The 22,713-nt window shown below is 45.7% G+C and overlaps 1 protein-coding gene across 3 annotated transcripts in view; it reads right to left on the bottom strand.

Moving 5' to 3' along the window:
- wnk1b (WNK lysine deficient protein kinase 1b) overlaps positions 1–22,713 on the bottom strand; it is a 70,786-nt gene that overhangs the window by 14,974 nt on the left and 33,099 nt on the right. For all 3 annotated transcript variants that reach the window (XM_061806775.1, XM_061806774.1, XM_061806776.1), the window contains exons 4-13: positions 11,876–12,048; positions 8,808–9,028; positions 8,572–8,729; positions 6,522–6,610; positions 6,097–6,236; positions 5,138–5,217; positions 4,891–5,058; positions 4,648–4,714; positions 4,388–4,578; positions 803–2,188 (exon numbers count right to left, since the gene is read on the bottom strand). In XM_061806775.1, coding sequence (XP_061662759.1) covers positions 803–2,188; positions 4,388–4,578; positions 4,648–4,714; positions 4,891–5,058; positions 5,138–5,217; positions 6,097–6,236; positions 6,522–6,610; positions 8,572–8,729; positions 8,808–9,028; positions 11,876–12,048 — 2,673 coding nt within the window. The remainder of the gene's footprint in view (positions 1–802; positions 2,189–4,387; positions 4,579–4,647; positions 4,715–4,890; positions 5,059–5,137; positions 5,218–6,096; positions 6,237–6,521; positions 6,611–8,571; positions 8,730–8,807; positions 9,029–11,875; positions 12,049–22,713) is intronic.

The following is a 22,713-nucleotide window of genomic DNA, read 5'->3' as shown; positions in this document are numbered from 1 at the left end:
ATCGACGGTGCGTGTCCACTGTGGGAGAGATAATCCAAAAAGTAAAATCCAGAAATCATAATGGATGATTTTTTAACAATTTATTTGTGTGATACAGCTGCAAATAAGTATTTGAACACCTATGAAAACCAATGTTAATATTTGGTACAGTAGCCATTGTCTGTAATTACATAGGTCAAACGTCGTCAATCGTTAAAAAAAAAAAAAAAAAAAAAAAATCATACATTGTGATTTCTGGATTTTTCTTTTTTGATCTCTCACAGTGAACACGCGCCTACGATGAAAATTTCAGACCCCTCTCAGATTTCTAAGTAGGGGAACTTGCAATATAGCAGTTCAAATACTTATTTTATTCACTGTATTTGGAAAAGAACATTTGAGACGTGCTCTGCAGCATTCAAGCAACTGGAAGGGGTTAAATTCACAACTTTACTACATTGGCAAAAAAAAAAAAAAAAAAAATACGATCGGGGGTGTCAGGTTGGTAGGGTACAACAGGAGTGCCCCATGGGTCAAATTACCTTACCACTCGTCTACGTAAAAAGTTACTACTACTAAGTTGTTCAAAAAACAATCACTGGTTTCTATTTTGAAAAGCTGAAATGTCTAATAGTTGTATGATGTACAGTTATGATCAAGGTACCGCGGTACCTCGCCACCAAAAGCAATACTATGCCGCATCTGGTACCGTGATAACGCCAATCTGTAAGGCAATACATACAACTAAAGCAACAACGTTGCAAAAATGTAATTGGACCCATGGGTTCAGGCCTTCGAGAATGTTGAAAACGTGAACGTGTACCAGTGCGGGGTTATTGGCCTGCATGGCCAGTAATGACTCATGGTACGTCATGTCGGGCTGGGAGGGAACCACCCCTCCTTGTCGGGCCCAAACGCTCTGAACGACTGATTCCTGTTGGGCCGCCGACGCTTCCGGGTTGGAGGACGGCGTGGGAGGGAGAAAACTCTGCATGGAGGGCGGATGCGCCTGGCTTTCCGTTGAATCACAGAATACAGCGGACGACGACCGCGGGATGGACCGAGCGGCGGAGGAGTCGAAATGGCGGGACGAGGGAGGAGGCGACTGGAACTCTCCTGCATCGGAGGACTGCAGAGAATCGCTGGATGGTTCAGGACTTCGGTCTTTGGCGCTCAGGACCGCGTGATGGAGGAGGAGACTTCCTGGCGGTAAGGGCAGCTCGGGACTGATGTAGGAACCCATCTCCTCCGTTACCGGCTGGAGTCGAACGTACGAGCCGGAGCCGCCTGACCCCGTTGAGGTGTTTTCCTCCAGAGGGAGATCCATAGAACTCCTCCGGCCTCGGTACAGTCTGGAGGCCAGCAGGCTCGGGTCACTAGCGGCGGCAGCTGCCGCGGCAGCTAAATGGTAGTCGAAAACGCTTCCCGTAGGCGGCGGCGCTTCAGCCATGACGGGCGGCGCTGACATCGGGTAGGTGGAAGGCGGCGCGTGGTGTTGCGCGTCAGTGGATGAACAAGAAACGGGGCAACCGCTGGGTTGGTTCATCGGCGGTAACGGCGCAGGGATTGGACTGTGGGCGCTCAGTCTTTGCATGATGTGAGGGTGCAGGAAACCTGGCTGAGGACCAGAATCGTAGCCCAAACCCGCAGCCGCTGCAGCCGCTTGCCTCTGCTGATGGAAACTCAAGAGGCCGAGCTGATGCGCGGTGATCGGGTAGCCGCCGTACGCTATGGCTTCATAATGGTCCAGTAAGGCCGCTTGATTTAAACTCAGTCTCCTCACAACTTCCTCGTGTTCCGCCCTCCTGTCCTTGTAGCCGTAGAACGTCGGTTCCGATTGTCCCGGGAGATGCAGGTGCTCCCCGACTCCAAGCCTCTGAGCGGCTGTGGCGAAACTGGGGTTGGCCATGAAAAGAGCGGGAGGGTCCACGCCCTCCATGCCGGAGAAGGGGTGCAAGCTGCTCCCGTATCGGGGGTACGCCGGCTGAAAGTGGCGGGTGTGAGCCTCCAGAATAGACGTGCTCTTGCGCCGCTGCGTGTTGTAGGCCTTCGGGGGGGCGGTCGGAGGAGGCGAGAAGGAAATGGGCCGTTCGGGGATGGAGGGGAAGAAAATAGTAGGGGGGTCTGGTAGCGTAGGAAGAGGGGCGCTCCCCCCTGCTCCTCCTCCTGTGCTCGCTCCTCCACTGTAGGGGTGCGCCATTGAATGCTGCTGCGACAATGAGATACAGCGGGTTTAAGAATTACAGGAAGGCAAGACAAAGAGCATTGTTTCTGAACAACATATCCCCAGAAGCAAAAAGAGGGGGTGAGGACAAATGGGGTAATTCCAAAGAATAATTAAACGAAAAATAATTAAAAAAAAAAAAAAAAAGAGATTGAGGAAAGCATGTGGGTGAAAAAGAGGTACAGCAACATAAAGTTAGGGAGGGATAAAGCTGGAAGGTGAAATATTCGCTGGAACTTCAATCTGACGATGCATCTTCACTCCATTTTTTTGTTTTGTTTTGTTTAAAGCATCTACTGATTTTTGATGGCATGCTAGTCCAATGATGCCTTAAAATCCAATGATCCAACCTTTGCGAGATACAACCTGTTTTTGGGCATCTCACATTGTGTATTGAGAACAAAATGCCATGTAGGACTAGAAATCATGATGAAGAAAACATCTAATGTTATAATTTATATAATAATGATGCTTACTGTTTTTGTATTATAAAGTAGAATATTATAGAGGGCTATTTTTCCTTTTTAGAAATGTGTTTTTTGTGGGGGAGGCTGAAATGGATTAATGGTGTTCCTTTTACTTCAGTGGTGAAAGATGATTTTTAGATACAAGCACGTGGCCACAGAACAAATTAAATTTGGATGTCAATCTGCACCACTGTAGATCCTTGTTTAAAAAAAAAAAAAAAAGTCTGTCTTTAGGGACACATAGATAGTTATTGCTTCTTTAATTTCTTATAAAGTGTATGTGAATGGGCTTTCATGGTGCTAGATGCATGTGATATTAGTACATCTGCATAGACTTTGGACAGCCAGTCAACCCGAAATGAACATAATCCCTTGGTGGTCCACCAGAAGAAGAGAGGCAGAAAAAGAGATGGATCAGATACCAGTGTGGCACATGGTCGCTCATCTTCTCCTTTTACTAAACTCTCTGCTTCCCACCTCCAAAACGTAGCGCAGCGAGACGAGGAGCTTTGAACCTACAGGGCTGGAGAAGAGGGCGGGCAGGCTGGCCCTCCGCCGCCTGGCCCCGGGCAGCGACGGGGCCGAGTGAAGAGGAAGCACCGTCTCCAGGGCTTGGGAGAGGCGCACGGCGAACGTGTCCCTCTCGGCAGAGCGAGGTGCGCGAGGGGAGGTGCCGGCGTGGGGGGACGGGACTGGCGGAGGGGTGGAGGGCGGCGCCAGGGGGATGGGGGCGAGGGAGTAGGAGGAGGGGGGGACGCAAACGGACATGCTACGGCTTCGACGGCGGCGGGACGCAGGCTGCGGGGTGGGAGGAGGTTGGGACCGAAAGGGAAAAGAAACACAAGTGAAGACCCAAAGAAAAATAGACAACGGCAACAAAATGTCAACATAAGAAAACAATCACACCAAGCCAGGGGTCACTTACAAGGTGACCCCAGCTATCGTCAATAAACAGTCGCTCAGCAGTGATGAAACATTGTGATTTCCTAGGAATGCTGCAGAGGTGATCATTTGAAAAGGAAAACACTTTTGAGATTCACTGGAGATGATATAAATACGTCTATTACTTTTACGTTTGTTGTTGTCCACATTGTTCTCTAGCTCCTTTTGACTTGACTACGGTGTTGCACATTCATATTTAAATCTGTTTTCTACCTTATTTAGTCATTGTTGATAATGAAATCATATTGTGTGAGAAATTAATGTCCAGTGTCATTCATAACAAGAAGTATCTCCAACTTTCAAGAAGCTTCCAAAATGAATTATCTTCATTTGGAGAGTTGTTCTTCTAAATGTGTATACGTTCATTTTTCTTTTTTATTTTACTCGTTTTTAAAAATCAACCCAGAGTTCTGTGAGTGAAAATCTAGTTATGTCATCACTTGATACAAACAAAATTCACACAACATTTAAATACAACTTAAGAGTGGGTCAAGAAAACAAAAAAGGAAGGAAAAATGTTGGACTACAGTCATCTAATAACCGAAAAAGAGGAGCTTGGATGGAGGAGAGAAGAAATTATATAATAATGTGGGACGGCCAGGAATTATAAATCTTCCGCTACTGCTCTCGTGACTTTTGATATGTCGAGACAAACATGCGCAACTCATCACCGCAAGCCCACTCGCAGGCACTGCAATGATCCCACTCCAAACGCACCACGCAACAAGGCCGAGAGCACATTTGGCGCGATAAAACGCCTTTGAACGCCACTCACCACTGGCTGCGGAGGCTGGGCGTAGGCCGGGTGCTGCTGCGCAGTGGCGGCGCCTCCGGCTGTGGAGGGGTAGGGGCTCTGCGACTGAGGCTGGGTGGCGGGCGGGCAGCTGTAGGACATGGTCAGCTGACCCAGCTGGGGGCAGTCGCCGGAGAAAAGCGAGGAGCCCTGACCGCTGTCCGCGCCTTCAGCTGTGATGAACGGAACGTCTGGTGCGGGAATATTTTGACGTTTCGACAAATCAACGTCACGTGTCTTACTTGCGTGTGAGGTGCCCAGCTGCTGATAGCGATGCTGTTGCTCCGCCTCCGTCTCCTCAACCTCCGGCTGGCACCAAAAATAAAAAAAAATTGGTAGAAAAAAAGAACCAAAAGTGAATAAAGTGCTGCCTTGAGATCCGTTTGTTCTGCGACCACGCTTCCGAACTCTCCTGAAATAATCTTGCACCATCAGAATCAATGGAAATGAACTTGTCTCGCACTAGAACGTAAAGATTTAAAAACCTGAGACGCTTTGAGTGCCTGTTGTTGTTCCGCCTCAAATTTCCTCTTCGCCTGCTCTTCTCGCACGAGCTGCCTCTGCTCTCGCTTCCTCCGGATCAGTGACACGCGATCCTTGATGGCTTTGGCCATAGTCTTGTGGTCGCCCTCGGCCACATAGCCAGACTCAACCTAAAAGTGGGACGACGTGACAAGCCTCGTTGCGCTCGTGATTTCCTTTTACTGAACCCAGAGCGCCTGCGGTTTATACCATTTCCTGGGCCACATCTTCGGGAACGTCCTTGACGAGGTCGAATGAGAACTCGATGGCTTCGTTGTCTTTGTATTTTCCTGGAAACGCAACAACACAGTAGGCAGTTGTTACAAATGTATTTCAACCCATAGAAGGTAAGGAGAAAAGCAGCTACGGCAACTTTTTAGAATCAAGTACAGTGATGCCTCGGTTCTTGACCACAATCTGTTCCAGAAACCGGTTCGAGAAGTGATTTGTTCAAAAACCGAATCGACGTTTCCCATTACAATGAATGAAAAAGAAATAATGCGTTCCAAGCCTAAAAAAATGTGGCTTTTTAAAAGCTTTTCCTGATAATAACCTGCATGTCAGGAATACATGTATAGTTTGAGATAAGAGATACATTTATTTTTTGCCTAAAATGTATGTTTTAGCAGTAGAGTATGCTAGGCTGGGAGTGCATTGCCGTATCTGTAGCAATTCGGCCCCCAGCCTTGTAAACTTTTTTTTTAATTAACAAAAGTGCAGAATAAGTTTAAACAAGCAACTTGTCTTCTTTGGAGCCTTGCTTGGGGGTTAATACGGTAGTCCTCCATAAGAAGAAAAAAAAAAAAAACAGTCACTACCAGGACACGTCTGTGTACAGAGGCTGCGTTATACAGAATAACAAAAGTGCGCTGGTTGCACCGCGCGCATTATGTCATTTATGGTTTTTTTTTTTTTTGGGGGGGGGGCGTTCCAATAGACAAAAACAAAAGGCGTCGCGGGTGGGTCAGCTGGTCTGGCCGCGCACAATTTGTTATTTCCGGGTTTTGTCTGGGGCGTTCGGGTACCGATTTTCGTTCGAAAACAGAAGTAAAAAAATTATTTGAAAACGGGGACGTTTGAGAACCGAGGCTTTACTGTATTCTCCCAATTACCCCATCGATTCATTGAATAATACTATAAAATTTGATCGTTTGTCTTCTTTTTCTTGCCTTTGAGCTTCTTGACGTCTTCTATTCTGAGCCACAGCTTGATGGCGATCATTTCCCCGTCATCCTCCTCCGCCAGCTCAACCCGGACCCCCGTGTCCTCCTGGAAGAAGGCGTGGTTCAACAGGATCTTGATGGCGTATCTACAGGGGCAAGACAGCTAAGTTTGAAGGCGCAATTAAGACCGACTTTGTGATGGACTAAGATGTTAGACATGGCATTCACTTAAAGCGGATCAACAACATTCATCTTGAGATGAATTATTATTTTCTCAACTTCAGAGCTACCAGTGGCTGACTATTATTTGGGCTGAGATAATTGAATTTTCATCAACAAAGGGGTCAGAAAAACAATAAGACTACTGGATGGGATCATTGCTTCAAAAAATTGCACACTGCTTGGTTAGCGTGTGTTTGTGGATGTCGTACCGTTCATCTTTGTTGGTTCTGATGCAGCCCTCGATGATTTCCTTCACTTCTGGAATGGCCACCTTGTCGAAACTGCCGGGCTTCACTCCCTGCGTGACGGTTAAAAAAAAAAAGAAAAAAAAAAAAAAGTTAACTCAATCAAGTGTACTCTGGACAAATGACCCTTCAGCTTACTTGGGATGACGCTCTAATGTTCATACAGTGCAATTATAAAACAAAATTGAATTAATGCTGCTGTTTACTTTCAGAGTCACGTGACGTGCGTGACTTGAATCAAGACAGAGGCAAGAGAACATTCTGAAATGTAAATACATTTGAAAACATGTGGCATTAAAGTCACATCCTAATTACATAACACGGAATCATAGACGTTCACGTCAGTGGCGTCTTGTCATTTAAAATGACGGCGGTTGAACAGAGTAGTGTGTTTGTCAGGACTGTATTCAAATTTATCAAGCATAAGCACGTACGGGTGGGCCCAAATCGGGAATTAATTACAAAGTATTTTGCAATTCAACTCCCAAGATCCTCTTTGAGTGGATGTACAGGACTTGATGCTGATGTAAAAGGCCCAAATTAACTCTCCCTAGACTACAATTTGCACGATTCTTGGTCGAGTGATCTAAATGTAGTTTAATTTTTAATTACAATCAAATGAAAATGAGGGAAAAAAAAAAAACAGAACAAATGCGTTCAGTTGTTACACTTTTAAAAACTTTACTTGCAGATGCATGACTTGTAGAGACTAGTATGTCAAGTGTAATATAATCTATATCTTAATCATACTCCTAAAGGGATGGGTCAAGACATACAGCAATAGAAGGTGAGTGACTTACCTTGAGTGGAGCCAGAGAAAAGGCTTCGCTTTTAGTCCAAAGTGACTGAAGATTGTTTACCAGCGAGCGCAAATGACCACCTCCCATCTTTTCCGTCATTGGCTCCCTCCTCTCCTTCCACGCCCTACCACCAACTCTCAAGCTCCCTCTCCGTATTTCACAGTCACCCACAAATACACACACTGAGATTCCAGTGCCAAACAGATTTGGGACTCACGGGGGGAGTAATGCTATTAGGGCTGACAGATGACGGGGAGAGAAAGCGGCCTTTGTGGGCCTGACTGGAGGTAAGGAATGCTCAGGAGGAAGGGGAAGCCGTTCCCGGACAGGATTAAAGGACCGGGCGACGACACGGGCCTTATAACACATTTATAGATCAATATCCCAGCTCACAATAGGATTCACGCAGCGTTCACTGAGATAGTAACGTGAACCATCCTGCATCCTGGCATCTTTAATAGCGGTTTCCTTCACCCATGCGTAATACCTCCAACATCAATTCCTGTAAATTGGTTAAGTGTCCCCCCCTCACACACACACACACACACAAACTGGTATTCGTAACATCATTACTTCCCGACTTCCTAGTAAATTGAACTTTCCGACCTTTCTTTTTTTCGTGACTACGTAAGAAGTTAATTTTGGTGACCGACCTCGTCGGGACACGCCGGCCGCGGGGATCAATTAGCCGGCGAAGAGAGAGGAGCTACCTGGGGTGTGTCGGAAAATAACGCAGGCGGTCGACTGGTTGTTTTGGCAAAAAAAAAAAAAAAAAAAAAAAAAAAAAAAAAACGTCAGGCTGGACGTCATGAGGTGGGAGGAAAGGGGATGTTGTTAGGGCTGCGCACCGGATTTTAAATCAGGACCCTGAGGGTGAAGTAATGCGATTTTTAATAGGGAGAAATTAAATCAGGCAGGTGTGCGCGGAAGTCATACAGACTAAAATGTAAATGTAATGCAGTCGTTAAAAAAAAAAAAAAAAAAAAGAAAGAAAGTGAGACTGGGCAGAACGATGACTGCCTCTTTTATTCGGGCCCAAGTGGTTCGAAACAAATTTCATGCCATATAAAAGTAAAGTAGTAAACACGGCAACTGATTTTGATAACGATGATATCTGATGTCTTATTTTCCAATCATGTGGAAAGTTATCCAGAATAAACGAACAAAAAAATGACTAAACATGAGTGGATCTCATGCGGTGCAAAAATACTCACGCTGGTGACTCGTCTGTAGATCTGGGCGGCGTTCTGGCATTCCGAGTAGGGGTACTCCGACGTGGCCATCTCGAGCATGCACATCCCGAAGGCGTAAACGTCCACAGATTCATCGTACTTCTCCTCGTACATTTCTGGAGCCATAAACTCAGGAGTGCCTGACCACGGAAACCAGGAAGACCGCACGTTCAAGATACACTACGTCGTCACCGCGATAGTAGTTTGAGGCATCCTACCAATGACGCTCTTGGCAAACGAGGCCCGTTTCAGCGTGGCTAAGCCCAGGTCACCGATTTTGACCGAGCCGGTGGGCCCGGTGATGAAGATGTTGTCGCACTTGAGGTCGCGGTGAATGATGGGCGGCGCTCTGGTGTGCAGGAAGTGGAGACCCTTGAGGATCTGCCGGCACCACGAACGCAGCACCTTGATCTTCATCACCTTGAAGCGTTTCAGGTAGCTGCCGAAAAATCAAAAAGTCCGGAAATGACTTCAGTCATCCATCTGGGACAACCAAAAGGTCGCGGCGGGAATAAACATGAACTTTGTCGCATTTCCGGGAAGAATTCTTCATCCGATATCAAACATTTGTTTTGAAGTCTAGTTGGATAAAAAAAGGGGATTAATTTCGTCACTCTGGATCAGATGCGGGGTCGGAAGATGATCTTGTCTTAATTTTAGATTGACTACATCACAGCAGAATAATCACATTCCCCCCCCCCCCCCTTATGCAAGTCCTCTCAGATCTGAGAGCCAAAACCTTGATCTAATTCGGAATTGAATAAAAGTGCAGAATCTCACGAGAGCCGCTGAAAACTGTAGTACGTGCGTGCAGTTCAGTGTGGTGGGTTTGAGAAGAAAGTTGAAATTCCTTTTGCAATCATGTAAATGACTAATTCGTTCCATAAATGTAATATGTTGTTTGATTTGAATGTGTAAGGACTCGCACTTGTATAATTCTTTATACAAACTCGCAGCAATGACATTATAATAGAATGAATGTAAATGATTAATAAATGCCTCACTAAAACAGTAATATTACTTGTTCTCTGCAGATAAAACAAAAAATATGCCTCTCAGTATTGTTATAATCCATGTTGCGACATCATTGTGTTCATCTATCTGTTATAACACGTGAAAATGTATTAGCCCATCTATGGCATTTGACATTCTTTCTTAGGATGAAGCTAGTTAGATTTACGTAGAGCAAAGCTATGTTGTTGTTTTAAATCATTGTGTCATTCCATTTGTTTAGTTTGAGCGTAATCTTCAAGTGGGATTAAGGATTAACATCTTGATGCCTCTTTTTTTGAAGAATGGCTCAGTATCTGACATACTGCTGCTTGTTGTGAAGTGAGGTAAGTTCCCTTGTTTCGCAAGAGTTATACACGCACAGATAAGAGGGCTCGCAGTCGATAGTCCCATGCCCCCGTATCTATTGTCCCACTCATCATTCCCAACACTGAAAGCTTTCCTCCTCCTTGTAGAGCGCTCATCTGGACTAAAGCCAACATAACATACGGTGGTACAGTCCAGTACATGCGTACAGGCAGCCACTCAACATTGTGACACTGATTTACATTCTTCTTCACTGGCTCCTGCACAATGTAACATTAATTCACACATATTTGCATTATTTCCTTAAGGATAACCTCTGGTGATGGCATTTTGAGACGGGTGGGGAATTGCTTCTACTGTACTGTACAATACAATTTTGGATTTATGAAGTCAAAATTGAATGGAGATCCTCCAGCGTGCAGCAGATGGCAGTGTCGCCTTAATAAGCTTTGTCACGCTTGTTACTCCGGTCACAGGTGGCTCATTTTGGGGTCAGGCAGAGACACTTTCCTACTTAGAACCGCTTCCCTAATAAAATTCAAGTGTTTTCATGCCTCTTTAGAGTGTTCCGCTCTCGCGCCCCGTTTGAACGGAAACCGTCAGCATGCTCATCCATGCGTCTCGTCGTGGCGTTGTCCCCCCCCCCCCCCCCCCCTCGGCACGCTTCACTTGGTCCCTGCCGCTGTCTGTCTGTCTGGTTGACAGGAATGAGAGGAATCTGCAGCAGAAGCAAGCAGCTGGCAGGTGGGCCCGTGTCCCGCCATGCACCGCGGCGGGGAGGCGGGGGGCCACGGCGCTCGCTCGCCAGCTCGCCCCACGTTTTTGCCTCTTATTGTGGAATCACATTGAATAGACCGCATGCTTCAATAGACGTGCTCGCCGCGTGGACAATGACGACCGCAGACATTGATTCTCCACGCTGAATTATTATTTTTTTTTCATTTGGGTGGGGAGGCGCATGGTGCAGAAACAGTTGGACAGACACTCTGCATTGTTACCCCGCCATTTTTGCAGGGAGCACTTGTGAAGTGTGCAATGAACCATCACATGACAGTTCAAGCTATTCGCAGATTTTTTTTTTGGGGGGGGGGCAACGTATCCTCTATTGTCACTACCAGTATTGATGCAAATACTGTACACCTCTACTCATACGCAAATTTGCTTCGATACCACAACAAAGATTCCACTTTACCAGCATGTCACAAGTTACCGGCAGACAGAGTATGAGCCGTCACAGCGTGTGTGGAAATATTTTAAGGTAAACACGGATGACAAGACTTTGATAGTCGACTGCAAATAATGTTCTGAAAAATGGATGATGAATCCCTCTCGGGCTACAACGCTCGCCACTACCCTGCAAGTTCCGGCAACAGTTTCTCAAACCCTGTCCTCTGCTCTAGGTTACAGTCCGAGACCCCAAATAACTGAAATATCTTTTGTTGCAGGTTAAAAGAGATTAAAATATCACTAATGACTGAATGATTGTTACTCTTGTAAAAGTAAGTTTCTTTCAGCGTGCCCCGTCAGGGGTCGCCACAGCGTGACATCTCAGATGAACGCTCATATTTGTTTGGCACAGTTTTTACTCCGGATGCCCTTCCTGACCCAACCCCAGTGAGATACGAACTCACGACCCCTGGTTTACCAAACCAACGCTCCAACCACTGAGCTATGGGGCCTCTAATTACTCTGACAAGTCTTATATTTGAGTTTATTGGAATAAAAACATTTTCATCACAACTGCAAGACCCATCAGTGCTTGAATGCAAGTGTTTGAGGTCAGTTTGAGAACCATCACTAAGAAGAATTACTTTGGTGCCATCTTCTTGCCAAGGAACAACGTTGAAGTGATTTGAGGAGTTTCATATTGACAAAAGTAGAGCTTTTCCACCACATTGTGGCATCTACAGACAATGATTACGATCGTTTTTAGTGGCGGTCATCGACTGTACGTCAGACAAAAACTCACGTCTTGAGGGTGCCCGAAGTCATGAGCTCGGTGACCAGCACGATGCACTTCTTCCCCTTGCACGGCCCCTCCCACGAGTCGTAGAAGCGGACGATGTTGGGATGCTGGAGGCCCTTCAGCATCCCGGCCTCCTCCTTGAAGCGCTGCCGCTCCGACTTGGACAGCTTCCGGTCCTGCAAACCGAGAGCGAAAGGAGGAGAGAGGCTGAGGACAAAACAGGAAGTAGGACGGCAGGATGGATGGAGTGGACGCGCGTGATAAGAGGATGCGATGCGAGAAGTGGCGATTGAAATCTGAGGATGAGGATGGCGTCTTATCACACTGAACCGGGAGCTGCGCACTCGGGAGAAGGCTGCGGCTAAAACTGCTCATTGTCCTTTCATCTCCCACTCAAAGGCAACGCAGCAATCTGATATAGTTTGATCTTTTCTGCTTTTATCAAAAATAGACGCCTGCTGTGACCAGCCAGCCCAACGTTTGTTGTTTGAAGCGTATGAAAGGACGTCTTCCAGTTAATTACAGTTCATGTCTTGGATGCTTCTTAAGCGAGTTGTGCACCGACATGACGCCGTTTAACGGGCATTCCAGCTCCGCTCGATGCCCCTCGTAAAATGCAAAACGGCTCAAAGGCCACGCAGGCCTTGGAAGGACGCGTGTAGTCCACGTACTCGTCGACGTGCGTCAAAGAAAGTGTTTGCATATTGATGAGCTGGACTGCTCCATCAATGACCCCCAAAATAAAGTGTATTTGCCATTTGTAAAAATGGGAGGAAATGACTAATAAATGATAAATAAATGACTCAAACTCAATCTAAAATGATAATGCGGTGCTGTATCCATTGATTAAAAGTTTGAATATACAATATGGATAAGTTCAGACATGTTGACTACTTTTAAACCGTACACACTCAAAGTCAAACTTCATCGGAAGACTCGATTAACCGGTGGGATAATAGGTAGACAAATCAAATTAGTGGCGATATTTTGCGTTTTTCCCCCTGCAAATCTTTTGACATTTGCTTCTTTTTCTAACATAGTAAGGGAATAAAAAATAAAGAAATAAACTTGAAAAAAAAAAACTCAATTTTTTTGTCCTTGTTTATGACTGGTAACGCTGCTCCTATGTTTCCCATCCAGTATAAACACACAGAGATGAGGATGTAATGATCTGGGAGCCTCGTCTACGATCAGAAGACTTCAAAATCATCATCATCTTCACCACGATTGTGTGCGTCGTGGTTTCTACCTGAAATATGCGCCATGCCTGCCGCTGATATCATCTACGAACAGCTGACACACAAACATCCTCATCATCTCTCCATCGGCTGACCCTGTGGTCACATGATGATAGATGAGATGGAAGTCAACATTCGGATTTCCCAGCAGCACTTAAAAAAAAAAAAAGAGCAGCCTAACCACCCGCATTGACGCCTCACCTCAGAGTGCTGGAAGCTTCTCCCTCTTTCTTTCGTGTGAGCATGTGCAAAAGAGCCTCTCTCATTAATTAACCAGCAGAACCATTTTTTTTTTTTTTTAAGTGAATGAGTTCTCATGCAGCTATAGGATGTGAATGGGTGTTGATGTTTGGATCCAGCCTATTATGAAAACAAACCCTAACAAAATATAGATCATCCCAGTGAGGGTTTTTTTTCTTTTTCATAATTGAATTTGCAGAACACCAGCAGTCTTGTTAAGTCGGTTGTTTTCCATCTCTCCCCTGCGAGCTTCAAAACATCATGAGACTTGTGTTTGTCAGATTCAAAAATACCCTCTCGCTCTTTCCATGTCACAAGCAAGCCAACGCGCACCTCAACGTGGCGAACCCGCACGTTCACATCTGCACTCTCTCATCTGCCACTCACACATCACCCTGCCAGTAAGCTCTGCGTTCTCCAACAAAATGAGCCACCGACACATCCCCCTTGTGAGAATGTCACGTCTGAGTCAACTCGCCTATTTCTGCACGAGGACGCGTAGAAACGCGCGCCCACGCGCGAGAAGGCTGCCAGCCACCCGGTCCCGTCACCCGCAGCCCCGGGGGGAAGTTAAAGCGGAACCTGAGCCCCTCTGATCGACCCACGCCGCTTGGATGCGCCGTGATCAGACTGGGGAGGGATATGAAGGTCGCAAAACACAGCACTCGGCGGCGAACCAGAAAGTTGCACACAAGCAAACCAAACTGATGAAAAAGATATTCTTGGAGGTCACAAGCAACCGCGCTTGGCAAAACAGAGTCCCAAAGAAAACATCGTATTATCTAATCAGGAACCCAAACTGCGGGGTTGTTACGTTTGATGACATTTTATTCGCAGATATGTGCTTTTCACGGCAGGGATTGGTTCCTATACCAATGCACCCCGCTGTATAAGATTTGAGTGTCTAAATTACGGGATTCTATACCAGTGGTTAGGGCATCTCACGTTGCTTTGCAGCGCTCTCGGCGGGCTGCAAACGTGTGTTCACATGAAGCTAACCTGAGAAGAAGCCACATCTCGCACACACCGATCCGTTCCAATTCCACGCTAAGGAGGCATTTAACGGCTAATTTGTGAGGCAAGGGTGTGTTTTTCGGGAAGCAAAGAGGGTGAATCATATTTACTTTGAAAACTAGTGCCAGGGTCGTTGACTCGGAGGAAAAAGAAACTTTTTGAGCAGCAATGATGCAACCCATCTTCTTTAAGATGCAAACGCAATCAGCTTCATTTCCCTGCTGGACCTGGAACTTTGTACATCATTACGATGGACCCGACGTCTCCTAAACGCCACACACAGGCCCGTGAGTCGCTCCCCTACGAGGAAGCTCCTAAACCTGCACACTGCTAATGTACAGCAAAACCATTGCGAGACCTTTAACACAGTTTGTTATGGTTTAGGCCCCACCGGCGTGTCCGAGAGGGGGCGCATCTGTTGTGAATAAGAGTGATTGAAAGAGGGATGAATGACTTCCAGTAAGTGCGGGATGGGGGTGGGGGTGGGGGGGGCACAGAGTGAGCCCTCATATCGGCACACTGAGGACCTTCAAGACATTTCAAGTGCGGGTGCTAAAGCCCCGAAGGCAAACATGGAGATTTGAGTTGACTTGTTGCCACTCTGCTGCTATATTCCAAATGTGTTTGCTCGAGCTTTTTGTCCACTCTCTCTTCCCCTTTGTGTTTCTCTTTCCACTCTCTCCCCCCCCTCCCCCCCCCCCACCTCACTCATTCCTTCCTCCTACTTAGCTGGTTTTTGGTTTCCCCATCAGTCACCACTCTACATATTGCAGTAACCAGGGCCATGTGTCTGACTCGTAGAACTGAAATCTGACCTAGTTGTGGCTGAAAAAGGAGTCTTGCCTGTTGAAAATGTGGCCAGGCGATGGCATTCCGGGCTTCCTTGTGTTTAAAAAGATGATAAATGGCCATTTCTTTGTGGGGCACCTCCTCTTCCTTGAGATGTGACCTATAAATCACACGAGCGCCAAACCTTGAGCTTTGAACACTTTAAATGAAGCCCCACTAATGTCAGGATGATTTGGGTTTCAATCGCAACTCCAGCACCCACTCGTGTGCTTAACAATGGGTGCTGTTGCAGCCCGACACGCATTGTTCGATTGATCTGCGTCTGGCTGCCCGACAAAGGTACAGCAACCCCAAAGTTTGTCGTAATCCTCGACATGACGACACACACACGGATTCCTGCGTGTTATACCTGCAGTCATTTACGAATTGAGGCCAGTGTGTAAAACATGAAAGCAAGGCAAGCTCGCAAAGACCCATAGAATATCATTTAATACCTTGGGAAAAATTTGGTGTGTAATCGGCGTGATATTGGGTACAGCATTACATCAGAATAATCTTCAAAATGTCAAACCATCCAGATGAAGGGCTACGATTTTATTTTATTTTTTTTTAAACTGAAATTAGCAACCAACAAGGGGCTCCTTTGTCCCACACTCGGGAAACAACCGTCCAATTAAATCATGTGAAGGAAACACGCAGCCAATGGGTCAAAAGGGCAATTTTTCATTACTGCATCATGTAACTTCAACAGATATCTTAAATCTCTTAAAACACCCTGTAAAATGAATTCAGAGATTTTTTTCCTTGATACCATTCCATTTTTTGTGGGCGCGGTTGCAGTGCATTTAGTGTCTGAGAGCAGAGAAAATGTCTTGATTTTCGCAGTTTTGAAGCCTTATTTGATATGTTCTAATTCATTAAAATATAGCAGGTAGGTAGAAGGCTTTTATTTTCCACTCTAAATACATGATACCGTTGTAGAATTTATTCCAAGCTAGTAAAAAAAAAAAAAAAAAAAATTTCTATGACTTGACCGATTAGAGAGAGCCATGACGAAGATTTGTTTGAAACAGGCGACGTTCAGGCGTAAGTAACTGCCCCGAAGGTATGCAGGGCACGTCTTTGAACTTTGATGCGTTTCACCTCAAAGCGCACTTTTAATAATAGCGCGCATGTGTGTCATGTGCGCAAACAAGTGCACAGCGGCATGATTTGTGTGGCATTTCTGGCGAGATGACGTTTTTCCACAGTCAAATTCAAGCAAGTCTGTCTTGACAGACCTTTGCACTGGCCAGCGCGTGAAAAGGTTGTCGTCTAAGTATAGCGCACGTCGGCCCGGCCGCCGTGTTCGCACTTCATAAACAAGCGGGCCGCGCAGATGCACATGATCCGTTCAGCGAACTTCTTCCGTTGACGCTTCCAAAAACAGCGGAGGCCAAATATGCCAGGCCGCGCAAGCAGAGCCCGCAACCGAGCCTCCATAAACAAGAAAGATTTAACATTCCGTGCGTCGCCAAGACGCGTGTGTACGTGTGTGACCTTGAATCCCTCAGCGTGTAACTTAAATCTCTGGGCCATTCCCGACTCTGTTACACTAACGAATGATCTAACGCAGGGTTAGGAGTGTCAGCGAGTGGACGGCGGGCCGTTCCAGATAAAACGATTACATAATCTGGCAGGAGGATCCTTTTGCACGCCATTAAACGTGTGGGCCCTCCGCTTTTGACGCCCAACGTGAACTTTAGCTCGTCTCGGGTTTCGTTTTCAGCAGCTCGCCGTGGCCGCGAAGGAAAAAGAATTGTAATAATAGTACTTCACCTTTTATTCCTGTTTACTTACTGACGGGGAAGGAGGCAGTGAGGACGGCCGTGTTTATGTGTGGTTATCCTCACTCGCGGGGTCATGACAGGCTGCCCTATCAATCCTAAATTCTAGGTCATTTGAGTCTAATCAAAAAGTAGAAGAAAGTTATTTGTAGACGGAAGCGTGAAACAAAACCTGTCAATGCACACTAGTTTCAGCAAGGTCCTTACACCAAAATTTTTTTTTTTTCCCCCTCCAGTGACCGACCCTTGTGAGAATAAGCGCCTCAGATAATTGGTGGATGGGTAATACAATCATAAAAATATTGTTTGGCCACGTGCTATCGCCAGTGTCAGTGTGTTATTTAAGCTCGAAAGCAAGATGACACTATTGACGAGCTTTATCTGCGTATTTTTGCAACTCATCGCAGCGTTCACTCTCCATTTCCTCTGAGTAACGGGCGTCACGGGGTAGAGGTTGTCAAAAGATGAACACAACGCATGCAAATGCACCGAAAGGAAATCGATAACCACGCTGTAGGGATACAGTACGCGCTTTATGCCAAACGCACACGTGCGACTTCACGACTTCTCTAATAAACAACCGAAAACAAAGGAGAGTGCAAAAAGAGGAAGTCGTACAGGATGACATTTTTATTGGAAAAGGAATTCCAATATAATAAAATCCTGGCCTCCATCCACCAAGGCCGACATTAGATGAGCACCAAAAGGGGTTTTTGCATATCATACAACACAACAAACCACATTATATAAGCCACTTTCCACTCCGATACTATATCGCCTCGACCTTGTCCCTCATTAGATTTCTCTGCCCGTTTCCTCCCTAGCTGGGGCCCACGTCGGTGCGGCGACTGATTAGCCGAGACGGCGACGGGAGAGGAACCGATTTGGGGGAAAGCCGAGAAGTTATACAGACACAGGCTACTGATACGGCCGGCCGCCGCAAAGTGAAGTCATCTGGGACGGTGTGGCCGGCGCAGACACTACGCGCGACTTCCTGCAGTTGCTTCACATGAATAATCGTTTCGATGACTCGACGGGTTGATACCATCCAGTTCTTTATGGGTTAACGCGATCCAGATTTATTTATTTGGCAGCTTTATCATCATCCAAGGCAGTAAATTGAACAAACACGACAATGTCATAGTGGCTCCGGGAAACGGTGTTGAAAATCACGCAAGGAAGGACGGATGTGAGATTGAGGGGTGAGGAAATGAGCAAACTCGCTCTGAGTCGACTTTCCTGCCGAGTTTACACGGGGGGCAGGACATGTTGTACACGCTCACTCATGAGGTCACAGTTCACCGCATTCACACACACAAGAGGGGCAAAATACAAACGCCGACAAAAAAAATAATATTGTTATGGTAATACCTCTTTTGACATTATCTATCCACCGGACGTCATTAGATGGCTCCGGTGCTTGCATGAATACACATTTTGATGGAGAACGAGGTAGGGAAAAGGTGAAGAGGGACACGAGTGACGCAATAGCCCACAGAGATGCACTCAGAGGGGGTCGGGTTACTGCAGAGGAGCCCCCGTGTCTCAGCAAAGCTGAGAGCGACCAAGATGTCCGCGTCGCAATGAGTCAGTGTCAAACTTACGTCAGCTAAAAAGAATACACGGGCTTTGTTGAGCATAATGGCGGTTTCACAAGCACCTTGAGGGTGACAATAAGTATTCTTGCTTTTTTTTTTTTTTTTTAAACCAATTTGAGAAGTGGAGAATTGAGTAGTAATGGACTTTTCTGACCTGTCAATCAGATAGCCGCATTGTCTTAACCCCTGGCTTGACACGCCCCTCTTTGGCTACGATATTACTCGTGATCTTTCCAAGTACAAAAGTACTCACCCTGCTTTACATGCGCAGTACCTTTCCACTATTTTATCCTGTTGGATTTTAATATAAAGATTGTGAGGCGTCAAACTTTTTTCCATTGATCGCCAACACTTCGCTGTAAGTCTGACATTACGTCCTGCTCCGTCCAAAATCTTAATTCCGTGTACATATCCTTGCGTGAAATAGTTGAGACATTTCTGTAGAACTCTCTTGGATTAGTAATTTGGCAAAAAAAAAAAGAAAAAAAGACCAATAGTATCTGGAATACACGATAGAGAATTGACTTGAGAATTGACTGTTCTGTTTAATCGCCATTTTGCAAGCTTGTGCGACATGGCTAAGGGGGCGGAACTTAAGATCGGCATCGGAAAGGTCCATTCCTTGCTAGGAGTTCCATGTTTCCTCTTGGATCGCTAAAGGCATCTCGCCACTGAATGACTTTGACGTGTTCGCGTCTAAATGCACAAAAATTGTGGTTGTGGTACCTGGGTAGAGCCTGAAGAAGAAGCCGGAGGAGCTGCCAAAGTACTGCCAGGTGAGCGTGGGATCCTTCTGGAAGTTGTCTATGAAGACATCATTGAGAGCCTCCGACATGTACGCGCCATTTAGGATGTCTGTATCTAGACATTGCGTCCTGCTCCGTCCAAAATCTTAATTCCGTGTACATATCCTTGCGTGAAATAGTTGAGACCTCTCTGCAGAACTCTCTTGAGCAAGTCTGACGTATTTGGCGAAAAATATACCGCAATATTATCTGGAATACGCGATAGAGAATAGACTTCAAAACTGTTCTGTTCTGTCAACTGTAGCAAAGGGGGGCAGAGCTGAAGATCGCCAGTCGGAAAGGTCCATTCCATTTCAGTTGTCCTCAATGGGCTAAAATGGCCTTAAGGGTAACATACTTTCAATTTCAATATGTAATGGCATTATCGAGTAGTGGTACTTGATATCACTGAGGACTGGACCAAAATTTAAGTACTCTGAAAAATAGTGGTATCACGGCATCACTCCTCACCTGTTCCACACCTAGAAGAGCTCATTTCGTGAACTTTAAACCCAACAGACTCCCCACCAGGGTTTGCCCATTGACTCAAGTCCCAAAACGCCTGCTATTTCAGCTGCCCGAGTTCCATTTAATGGCTGGCAGACTTTCAGTGGATAATTACAACAATGTACAACTCGGTCGCCTCGGAACGGACAAGCTGTAATTAATCACAAAGTACATCTGGCTACGATTAGCTTTACAAAGACAAGCACAATAGGTGAGCTCACTGTGCGCGCAAGCTGCACAAGAGCCAACACGTTTCCCTTTCAAATAGGACAGCGAGAGAAGAAGCCAACAATACAATTTCTTATTAATAGCTGCTTAAAATATCCATACAATGAAGAATGGGATGATGTCAGGGAAGGAAGACTATTGGAACGGTTTTATTCTTTTCTTTCCTTGCAGTTAAAAGTGCGAGCTGACAGGCGAAAGATATATTTGAATGGCCAATTATCCGACGTCTCACATGACGAGGACTGCATTTCCCACAATCCTGTGAACCAGACTGTACAGTTCATCATATTTGGGCGGAAAATGGACATTTGTCGCATTTCCGTTTGAGGATGACAGGAATGTGTTTACAGGAGCTTGTCATGCTTTCCTTATTTAGCATTTGCGCTGCTTTATTTTTGTATTTTATGAATATTATTTTTACCACTGCTCAGTAGACTTGCAAATGACAAAATAAAAGTAGCAGATCAATCATTTCCCTTGACAGCTATTCAAAACGGTCGTGCAGTGCAAGCAATTCTGGGGGCTGAACGTCCAAATTGCCCATCAATTTAACATAAAAATCATAACGTCTGTGGACACTCGTTGCTAGTCCACATCGACTATTGACAGCTAGTCGAATTTATACAGGTGCAAAGCGCCTGCGAGGGGAGAAAATAAGGATCAGAGGTGCACCTGTCTACACGCCGGAGCGTGCCAACACACACACAGCAGCATCAGTGAGTATAAACACTTATGTTTGGAATTCCACTGTGAACCCTTGTTTTGCTCGAGCAAATAACTCACGCAATCGCCCGTGCTTTTTGATGGACTTATTACACGATAACGACGCCGCAGCTCAGAAATAGCGGCGCGGAAACAGAACTTCTGACTGCACGGCGACACGGGAAGTTGTTGACAAGGTCCGCCTCGTCGCAGGAGCTCCCTGGTGACATTTCACCTGCTGCGACGACCACGCCCGTATGTAGCGACAGTCTCATTCAAGTGAATCATAAACTACTTTTATGGCTACTGGAGGATTATTAGTTCCAAAATAGTTCCCATTCCTGACTACTGTGTCAGGTATACAGCGGGAAACTACGCGTGCCAATTTGACTTGAATGGTCCCAAAATTATTTTCTTTACTACATATTGTATCTTTGTCCATCTACCTATGCCAGCAACGTACAGTATAGAAATCTCCAGAACAATTAAATACTCTTCACCTGGATGGTAAAAGGCACCTGTCGCCAATCATACAACCACATAATAGCTTAGAGTAACAGACTTGTCCCGGGCCAATGACATTTTCAGAAATTGAGGGCGATCACGTAATTTTCAGCTGATCCCTATCGCACGAAAAGTCTGAACGGCCGCAGGCTTCCGGCCTCCTTCACAGCTTGTTTAGGAAAAAACAGGCACGGAGCGAGATGAGGAATCATTTTGTTTACACGGCCGACAATCAGGGCAAGATACTACAAAAGATACTGCAAAGTAAACAGCAAAACAGATGGTTCAATGAGCAAAGGTTTATTTACAGCAGCGGGCGCAATTATTTCAGTACAGACTTATTGTGACATTTTTAGTTTCACGGTGTGCTTCCGTGAGATTTTTTCTAATGTAAAGTATGCGCCTTGGGTCTATAAAGCTTAGGAGATACTAGTTCAACTGACTACAGGATGGAACATCCTCACGCTGACCCAGAACGTGACCTTCCTACACAACAAGACCCTCAATGCCTTGCCTTGTGTCTTTCTGTGTAGGTCAGTGTGCATCACGGACATGTGCGGAACTGTACTCACTGTTTGGCGCACACTATGATACATTTTAACATTTTGCACGCTGGGTTTAACAGTGATGTGAGCTGATTGTTTAGCATTTGCTTAGTTGCAGTCAGTATAAATGAGTTTACATGACAAAGCTCTCCGTGTTTCAATCCTCTAAATTCAGAATCCTAATGAAAAAGCAAAAGCTGAAAATATATGTATTGTTACACCGTTGCTGTCGCTTACACCTTCAGCCCACGATGGTGGCTATTTTTAGACGTACAAAGACAAGACTGAACCAGAGATGAGCAGCGAGGAGTATAAACAAAGGAAGGAGAGCGACTGACTAAACCTTTTCCTTCAAGTGCGCCAACAGTTGCTAAGACATAGCAAAGAGCAGCTAACAAGCTGACTTTAGGCAACAGAGGATAGGATGTCACATGGTCAAAATGTAGGAGGGTTTATGCAAAATAATTCAATTTAGATTAAGACTATACTACTAGGCTAGGCTAGTATTAGCTATGAAGCTATGACTTTCATGTAAGATCCCCACTCCAAATTCCAACAAGTGGGACTTTTGGCTATTGTTCAATATTCACATTCATGGCGATTTATGGTAGTTTTCAAGCACAGCCTCACCCCCCCCCCCTTTTTTTTTTTTTTTTTAAATCATCCCTCTTATCCGATTCAAGCTAGTGATCTGAAACGTAGCTAATGTTTGGGCTAATTAAGGACATTGGCCTCCACGGCAGAGCACTGGAAGCAGATTTCGGGAAAAAGGAAAACCTTCTCACAAATAAGCTTTAATCCTGTAAAGAAATGTCAGGCGTTCCCAGTTTCTGTTGGCTCACAAATACCGACAGCCGTGCGCAGG

This window comes from Syngnathoides biaculeatus, chromosome 20 (assembly GCF_019802595.1).
Source record: "Syngnathoides biaculeatus isolate LvHL_M chromosome 20, ASM1980259v1, whole genome shotgun sequence".
Classification (NCBI taxonomy): Eukaryota; Metazoa; Chordata; class Actinopteri; order Syngnathiformes; family Syngnathidae; genus Syngnathoides; species Syngnathoides biaculeatus.
Note: the sequence above shows the minus strand (reverse complement) of the source record. Positions and strands in the feature narration are given on the sequence as shown.